General features: G+C 44.6%; 1 protein-coding gene across 1 annotated transcript; it reads right to left on the bottom strand.

The window, feature by feature from the left end:
- Positions 1–4,125: 4,125 nt before the first annotated feature.
- Positions 4,126–4,503, bottom strand: LOC143623352 (uncharacterized). The gene has a single exon (XM_077094284.1). The coding sequence runs from the start codon at positions 4,501–4,503 to the stop codon at positions 4,126–4,128; it is 378 nt and encodes a 125-aa protein (XP_076950399.1).
- Positions 4,504–9,525: the final 5,022 nt, after the last annotated feature.

The raw sequence follows: 9,525 nt of genomic DNA, 5'->3' as shown, positions 1-9,525 counted from the left end.
GGTGATGCTCAACGGAAAAAAGAAGACCTGGCCAAGGCACTTGAGGCTAATTCAGCTTTGGAAAGCCAAGTGATCCGCCAAGGTACCAAAATTCAAGAACTTGAAGTAGAATTAAAGCTGCAGAAGGAGTAGGTTGAGCTTAAGGATAAAGGCGCTGCCGAAATACAAGCTACCTTTGACTCGCTTTTGTAGGCACGTGAAGAAGCGGAAGCCCGTGCAACTGAAGCTTTAAATGATAAGAAAAAGATAGCTGACGGGTTCCGGGAACTTCAGGAAAGGGCGGAACGTGCTGAGCAAGACCGTCAATGGTTGTTGGGTCGAGGACTTGACTCTGTAGGTTTCCCTTACATACTTTTCATTGCTCATTTAATGTTGTTGACACTAATGAATCACTTTTCCTTTGTTAGGTCATTCAACACATGAAAGGGAGTCCTGAGCTAACTGACAGCTTCTCCTTCCAGCTTGCTGCCTCTTCCCAGGCCGGCCGCGTGACAGGCTTTAACGAAGGGATGATGTATGCTCAAACCGGTCATTCTTTTGAAGACCATCGGCTTCATGGTCTTGACGTCAAGCAGGAATATGATATGCGGATTAAAGAATACGACGACCTGGCGTTTCCTTTGTAGGGTATGCTTCCGGAGTTTGCCTCAACCAACGACGGTGTGAAACAATTGAAGAACTATCTGGATGACGAGTCGGAGGACACCCCTCCTGAGGATGTATCAGCTCCTGATCCTTAGGATAGACTTAATTTTTAAGACTTGTAATTTCTCTTTATATTTTTAACCATATTTTGGCTATTTATGAAAAGGAACTTTTTGTCTTGTGAATATTATATTGTATGTAAGATAATATCTTTTGTGAGATATTTTTGAGTTGTCCACAATTTGAATTTTTGCAAGTGGAATGGTTGTGATGACGTGGCGGAAAGAGAAATATCGTGGGATAACTGACGGGACGCGTACAACGCCTTTTGACAGCTTGTTCTCACCTTTTCGTTTTTCCCGCCTGACGTGTCGATTATTTAATGGTCCGCTTTTTCTCTCTCCTCTGGCAATCAATCGATCACATTAATTGCGATGCGTATAAATAGATTACACTCACCTTGATTCATTGTTATCTTCCACTGATTTTTCTTCTTTCCTTCTTAATAACAAATCTGAGATTTCCTACTTCGATCTTCCAATTTACAGATCTAAGTTTTTGACAAACCTTTTCCTCTTAGTCATATGGCTGGTGATAAGAAGAGCGCTCCCGCTATTCATGAGGTTGTTGTTAACCTCAATGAGAAAGATTACGACGACGTTGTAAATGTATACGGTCTGGTACCGGAATGGGATCCAGAACGTCCTGCCGAAGGTTCTGTCGCTACTGACCCTCCGGCGAAGAAGATGGCCGTATATACAGAACACTTTATCTCAGGAAACCTTAGGTTTCATGTAACGAAGTTCGTTTAGTCGATCCTTACAACATATGGGGTCCACCTTTCACAGATCCATCCTTTTGGGATGTTGAGGGTTCGACATTTCGAATTCTGCTGTCAGGCCCGGGATCTAGAGCCGTCCGTCGGCATGTTTGTGGTCTTTTATAAGATGACCTATCGAGACGGGTGGTATAGTTGGGCCACAACCGGAAAGGCGGTTATTAGCACCGAAGGGATCCGCAACCTCTATGGCTGGAAACCAAAATTCTTCTGGATCCGGGAAGATGCCGTCCCATTTTCCATGACCCGCCGAAAATCGGACGATGGGATGTCAACAATTACTCCTATCACAGCATTGAACACGTCTTGGTTCACAACGCTGACCAGTACTCCAACTCCCATGCGCGCGATTCATGAGGGCGTGATGGTGAGTGCGAAGATGAGTCGTTTGTGGCCCTTTTTCGGTATTGGAACCATATTATGAGTAGCCAAACAAGAGTAAGTATAATATTATAATATATTTTTTGTACTCCTTCTAGGTTCTAACTTCTATTTTTGCGTATACAGGTGAGGGCTCCGTCTTTAGTACGCTATTAGACCATGAGGAAGGTCAAATGGTGCGTCGTCCTATTGGTCCAAAGGACGCGCCCATACTTGAGCGTACTCGCCACAATTTTTTATTCCCCGCCGCACTTCGCTCGGAACTCGTAGTTTCCGAGGCGATGTATGCGAAAGGTGAGGAATTTTATTTGAAAGGTGAGGGTATTCTTCAACCTCGACCAATTACTGCTGCTACCTCCAGTGGGGTGATAGTACTTCTTTCGTCTAGTGAGAATTCATCACTCTGCGAAGGAGGGTTAACAGTTGATTCTACTAAAACCCTGTGTTCGACTGTAGCTCTGACCCACAAGCAAGGCTCAAAGGCAACCACTAGCCAGGTGAAGGTGCTGACGCCACTGCCGAGGGTGATCATCAGATCGCTAATGATGTTAACGTCGAGGGAGAGCGTCAATCTGTTGGAGCGAGTGCCTCCAAGGTAGCTGGTAGACGTAAAGTTTAACCTGCCAAGGTCGCTCCGTCCAAAAAGCAAAAAAAGGATGAACTTGGGAGCAAGCCTTCATTTTTCTTCCAAAGATATTTCCTTAGGTAAGTTTAACACTTTTCAAACTTGATAACTATATTATACCAAACATGTGTTTGATGGACGATTGTCATCTTACAGTAGCCCTAAAAGACTTTTCTGAAGACGTTTCAGGTCTGAAGAGTTCAACTCCGCCTCCGCCTCCACCATCATCACCACCCAACACCGCCCAAGACCCGATTGTTGTAATGGATACCTCTCCTTTTAAAGAGAAGGAAATTGGTAATTCCGAAGGCCCCTTTATGTCATCCTCCTTCAATATCCATCATTGCGTACGGGCGTCAAGCATCCCCGTCTCCTCATGAAGAGGAGGCTGCAGTACATCATCCGCATTTGTCCTTACGCCAAAATTCAACGCTTAACGACACGGATGTACGTTTTGAGTATTTGCGGGAAAGCCTTCCTCATACGGAGAGAGAACGCTAACGCAACCGCATTCGCCAAGAGTTGCTGAACTCTTATTCTTACTGTATGGCGAATGCTGTTTCTACCAGCCAGGAGATATGCCGAGACTGGTTGAGTATGAATGAGGCGTGGGATGACCTTGAAGATAAAGTGGCTGAAGCTAAGAAAGAAGCCCTCGGGGCTATGGATGAGGCCAAGGAGAGCCGTCATGCTCTAGAAGCGGAGAAGGCTAATCGCTCTACCGCTGAGGAAGCCAAACTGTTCTCCAACAGCAGCTGGATGAACATGATGAATTGATAAAAACTTTGGAGGCTGAATCAGCAGCCAAAGACGAACGCCTTACCAACCTTGCCACCAAGAGCCGAGAACAGGCCGGAATGTGCTGGCCATAAGATGGAGCTTGTTCGAGCTAAAGCGGACAAAAATGGTTGTTGGCGGAAGGAGTTCCCCAGATAATTTTACCTCTCTGTATTGTCATAATCATATGTGACACTTGCTTATATCTATACTTACCAGGTTATTGCCCATATCCGAGCAGGTGATGAACTCGGGAACTGTGTTGCCATACTTCTAAATGCATCTTCCCAAGCCGGCCGTCTAACAAGATTCCAGGAAGGTTTCAAATTTGCAGAAGAAGGCAAACTTCCAGAGGAATTTGTTTTGCACGGCCAGGATACTGCCTAGATTCTTATTGAGAAAACCAATATTTTTGATAACTTGAAGTTTTCTATTGAAGGGCAGATAACCGAGCTTGCGGATAAAGAAGACGGTGTAGACTAGTTGAAAGCTCTTCTTGAGACTGAAGAGGAAGATGAAGAATCGCAAGGTGATGCGGAAGGTGAAAACGCAGAAGGTGAAGATGTGGCATCATAGATATAGATTTATCTTCTCTGTAATTATCATCTTTTTCTGTAATCCCTTTTGATAAATAATAAGAAGTTTGTGTTATCCAGTACACTTACTCTTATGCTTCATAATATAAGTTTTTGTAGGATCTTCTTACTTGTCAATAAAGGATTGCATACGAATGAAAACACGTATTCCATGATAATAAAATTTTCATAAATTGGGCGTAAGCCGGATGAAATTACAAAAGATAACATTGCATATTTTTCCACTAATCTATGTTAGCACTCAGGCCAAAAAAGAAAACGTACTATATGTAGCACTTCTTTAACTGAGCCCCGTTCCAAGTTCTAGGAACCTCAGTTCCGTCCAAATTTTCTAACTTGTAAGCACCTTTAGATAACATTTGTTTAACCTTGTAAGGTCCTTCCCAAGTTGGGGACAACTTGCACGGAGGTTCCTGTCCGAAAGCCTCGTTGTTGTGGAAGACAAAATCTCCCGCATCAAATTTGCATTTTTGGACCCGCGAGTTGTAATATTTCTGCAATTGGCGTTTATAATTGTGCTCGCTGATCGATGCCAGTTCCCTCCTCTCTTCAAGAAGGTCAAGATTCATCCGGAGTTCATGATCATTATCATCGATCAACAAAACTCTTGTTGATGGAATCCTGATTTCGTCTGGGATCATGGCCTCAGTGCCATAGGTTAAACTAAAGGGCGTCTCAGAATTACTAGAATTCTTTTAAGTGCGGAAGGTCCAAACTCCAAAGTACATAGGGCAGTTCGTCAACCCAGCCCGTCCGTTTAGTTCCTAACCTCGCTTTGATCCCTTCCTTAATTGTTCGGTTGGTCCGTTCAACCTGACCATTTTCTTGCGGATGAGCTACAGATGTAAAGTTTTGAATGACTTGAAGTTCTTTCAGCCATTCTTGTAGTCCGCTATCTGCAAACTGGGTCCCATTGTCACTTACCAGTTCATGCGGAAGACCAAACCGGCAAATGATGAATTCCCAAAGGAATTTCTTAACGCTTGAAGCCGTTATTGATGCAACTGGTTTGGCTTCCACCCATTTGGTGAAGTAATCAATGGCCACTATAAAAAATTTGACTCGTCCAGGGGCTTCTGGGGAAGGTCCCATAATGTCAATAGCCCATTTCTGGAATGGCCAAGCAGACGTCACCGGTATCAACTCATTTTTTGGACGCAGGGTGTTGGGAGCATGCATGACGCTGACAAGAATCGCATTTTCTGATTTCTTGTACGGCGTCTAACTGCATTCCTGGCTAATAGTACCCTGCGTTCATGATCTTTGCTACCATCATCCTTGGGCACTCGTGTAAGCCACAGATAACCTCATGAATTCTCTTATCAGATAGTTCGCATCTTCCGCATCTACACAACGTAATAACGGGCCCAGGAAGGATCTCCGGTATAAAACGTCAGCATTCATCTGGCAATTCAAGGCTTTGTGTTTTATCTTAAGAGCCTCGACTTTTTCTGCCAGGAGGGCCCCAGATGATAGATAAGCTTTGATCGGTGTCATCCATGATTCGACGCCCGTTTGAATTACCAGAACTTGATTTTGTGGAACAGACGGGTGGTCAAGGACTTCGACACGAATGTCCTTAGCAAAGTGCTCAAAATTTGTTGAAGCCAACTTGCTAAGGGCATCCGCTGACTTGTTCTCGCTCCTCTTGATGTGGATAACGTTAAAAGAGGGAAATTGACGGATTAACTCTTTTGCTTGCTACAGATAAGAAGCCATGGGATCATTTTTTTTGCTTCGTAAGTTCCGTTAATCGGTCCCGCAATCAGCATAGAATCCGCCCGTGCTTCCAAAAGCTTCACCCCAAGCTTTTTGGCTATCCTCAGGCCTACCAGAAAAGCTTCATATTCCGCCTCGTTGTTAGTACTTTTGAAGTCTAACTTTATGGCGTACGTAAATTTGTGGCCTTCGGGATTGACTAGCCTAAGGCCTGCGCTAGATCCCTCACTGCTTGAAGCTCCATCCGTGAACAGTAACCAAATTTGTCCTTGTTCAGGAGGTGCTTGGGGTTACTGCTCAATCAAATATTCTTTTTCTTTGTGTTGCGGAACCTCAGTGATGAAGTCCGCCAACACATGTCCTTTAATTGCTGGCCTGGGTTTATTTTCTATCACATGTTCACCCAGCTCGATGGCTCACTTCGCGAGTCGCCAGACAATTCTGGTTTACTCAGAACGTTTTTGAGTTTGTATCCAGTTAACATATTGATGGGATGCCCCTGAAAGAATATGCGGAGACGTCGAGCAGCATAAACCAGTGCTAAGACTAGCTTTTCAAGCATTTGATATCTGGTCTCCGGGTCTGACAGCGTCCTAGTGACATAGTAAATTGGAGTTTGAACGTTCGTTCTATCTGTCAGAAGTACGGCTCCAATGGCGATGTCAGAGGCGGACAGGTATAGTGTCAAAGGTTCTCCCGCATATGGTGCTGTCAGAGTAGGCAACTCCATTAAGCACTTTTTGACCTCCAGGAAGGCTTGTTCAGCTTCCGCGGTCCATTTGAAGCGTGCCTTCTTGAGGCAATTTCTCAATGTTGAGACAAACGGATAGGACTTGGCTGCATGATTTTCTAAAAAGCGATTCAGGGCAACCATTCGACCGTTAAGTGTCTGAAACTCTTTGAGGGAAGAAAGAGAAAGCATGCAGGCTACTGCTTGAATTTTATCTGGATTAGCCTTGAAACCCGCACCAGTGACAATTACTCCAAGAAATTTTCCTTCTTCCATCCCGAATGAACATTTGGCTGGATTAAGCTTCACGTTGATACCCCTTAAGGTTTTAAATGTCTCTTCTATGTCTATCCACATCTGATCTTCTTCAATGCTTTTTATTACCAAGTCGTCCATGTAGACTTCCAGGTTTCGGCCAATCTGGTTCTTAAATGCTTGATACATTAGCCGCTGATACGTGGCACCCGTGTTCTTTAATCCAAAGGGCATCATTTTATAGCAAAATGCTCCCTGGTCAGTACGAAACGCTGTTTTATCCTCATCACCCGCCGCCACGCGGATTTGGTGATAGCCTTTGTAGGCATCGAGGAAGCACTTAATCTTGAATGGGGCCACATCGTCTACATTGAGATCAATATCCGGCAATGGGTAACAGTCTTTCGGACACGCCTTGTTCAAATCTTTGAAGTCTATACACATCCGCCACGTTTTGTTACTCTTTGGAACAATGACCGGATTAGCCACCCATGTTTGGTACTTAATCTCTCGGATGATTCCAGAACGAAGAAGATCTTGCACTTGCTCATTCATCGCTTTTGTCTGTTCTGGACCCATCTTCCGCTTTTTCTGGACAATTGGTGTAAACATCGGGTTTACACTTAATTTGTGTTCCGCAATACTCCGCGGGCTGCCAAACGAAGATGTCCATATTCTTGGTCAATAACTTCTTTAAGATATCTCAGAGATAGCAGGTCCAATCACAACTGTCTGATCGGGGAACTTCTTATTTAACACCCAATTTTCCGGCTCGGTCCTCTGAGTTTGCTATGGAACTTTGCTGGGCTTTGAGCTTTCTGTCACGAACTAGTGTCGATTGACATGAATGATGGCTACGCCGGTGCGGGTTGGAACCCCTACCGCACCATGAGCTGTGGACAGGTGGGCATTGAAGTCGCCAATTGCTTCCCACCCCAAAATAATTTCATGCTTGGAAGTTGCTGGTAAGACCAAAAACTCAACTTCCCCGGTTCTTGAATGAGTTCCATCACTGAGCGTGACTGGAAAAGATATAACCCCTCTTGGGTGCATCACCTCTCCTCCAAAACCAGATAGTGGAGCATGAATAGGTTTTAACCATTCATTGTCTTAATCATCGAGTTGTTCGAAGCACTATTCGTACATAATGTCAGATGTATTACCAGTGTAGAAGAAGACATACTGTGATCTGTAATGACCAAAGAGAGCGGTGATAATCAAGGGGTTCTTGTTACATGGTCCGCCTTTAATTCTTGGGAAGATCACAGGTTCATTCTTCCAATCTTCATCCGAAAACTCTCTCCTCTTCCCGCCGACTTTATGTCCTCCTTGAATCATGTGGACATTTAAGTCTTTGACTTGTTTTTTGGATGGGCCCTAGTTAACTCGTTTCGGGAAAGGTGTTGTTGCTATGCATGCTATGAACTTTGGCTTTTCAGCAAAGGCTGCTGGGCAATATGGTTTAGTAAAGTCTTCCTCCGCATCACTGTGATACTGAGTATGGCGGACTACATCTCGCGGACGACTGATCTCCTCCCGCGAACGCAGTCTGCTATCACAACTGTAAAAACTGTAACCACCTGGGTGATAAGTTGAATCATAACAGTCGAGCTCATCTACGTAAGACGGAATCCGCATGTCCATACGAGGACGGGGACGTAACCTCCGTATTTCAACAAAATCTTGTTCCGCTTGTTGATTGTAACGGATCCGACTTCCTCTCACCGTTGGTGGAGGAGAAAGAGATCTTCTGGGAGATTCATCATAAGTCAGAGAGCAGGCATGGAAACGTTCGTTGCGCACTCTACGCTCATATTCGGCTGCCATATTCTCTTGTTGAATGCGGAGCCACTCCTCTGGAAACAGTGGTCCCCTAGATCTGGAATTATGGCGATGAGTTCTCGCCAGATCAGAATCTCCAGAATCATCTTCCAGACCAAATTCTGAACGAGTCCGGCGAGTCTCCCTCATAATTCGTCCGAGGTAATCCAAATTCGAACCTTTGGGTGCTGTGACATGTCCTAAATTGGTAGGAGTTAGTCCGACTGGTGCTGTAACACGCTCGAGGGTATGACCTCCTGGTGTTATATCAGCAGTTCGTGAACCAGGAGCCGTGATACGTGCAAAAACACTTGAAGCAAAACCTTCAGGTAATTCTGTACCAGTAACACGTGAAGCAGGCGCAGGAGTTCCCGTCGGCCCTTCAGGAATTTGAATCATATGGTATCACGAACCAAAAACACAGAATTATTGTTGTTCTAACAAAAGCACGAATGGCACCAATGAAGAAAAACGGATCTGCTCCCCTTGACGGGTCTTAGATCCAATGAGTCTACATGGTAGGATATGGATAACACTCAATACGATACGAGCACAATTCCCTAAAGTTCAGTGACGTGAACCTGCAAAACCAACACCGTAAGCTCGTTTCGGGAAGGACAAGAGGGGGGTCTTCCCGTAACCACCCTTCGGCGTGAGAATAAGTACAATTCTGATGAAGATAAAGTACTAAAGTATTTTGAGGTAGATAGTAGAAAGTGAATGAATACCTCATGAAGATTGAGAAGGTATTTATAGCCGAAGGGTGTTGGGAAATGATTGGGCCAGCTGTCCCTTTCCAGAAGATGCTCTCGTAACCGTCTGGACACGTGTCTCTATGTGAAAGGTTGGGTTATACATTGCATGTGCATGTGTATAACAACCTAGACACACGTTCTTATGTGATAGGTTGGTGAATAACCCTGGCCATGTGCACGGTTATAACGGCCTTGCCAGGTGTCCTTTATTCATTAGCTGAGAGATCACGTATTGCCCAAGAAAGCATCTTGGTAAATCTTCTAGAAAGTACTTAGTTAACTACAGCTGTCCTGATGGCATTGCCTCTGGATCTTTTTAGCGGATGAGGGTTTTATCATGCGGATGACATATGAGGGTGCCTAGATGTTTCCGCTCATGACAT

This window comes from Bidens hawaiensis, unplaced genomic scaffold, assembly GCF_021521415.1.
Source record: "Bidens hawaiensis isolate Kalapana, Puna unplaced genomic scaffold, B.hawaiensis_p1.1 tig00003393_1, whole genome shotgun sequence".
NCBI lineage: Eukaryota > Viridiplantae > Streptophyta > Magnoliopsida > Asterales > Asteraceae > Bidens > Bidens hawaiensis.
This window is presented reverse-complemented; position numbering and strand designations above follow the sequence as displayed.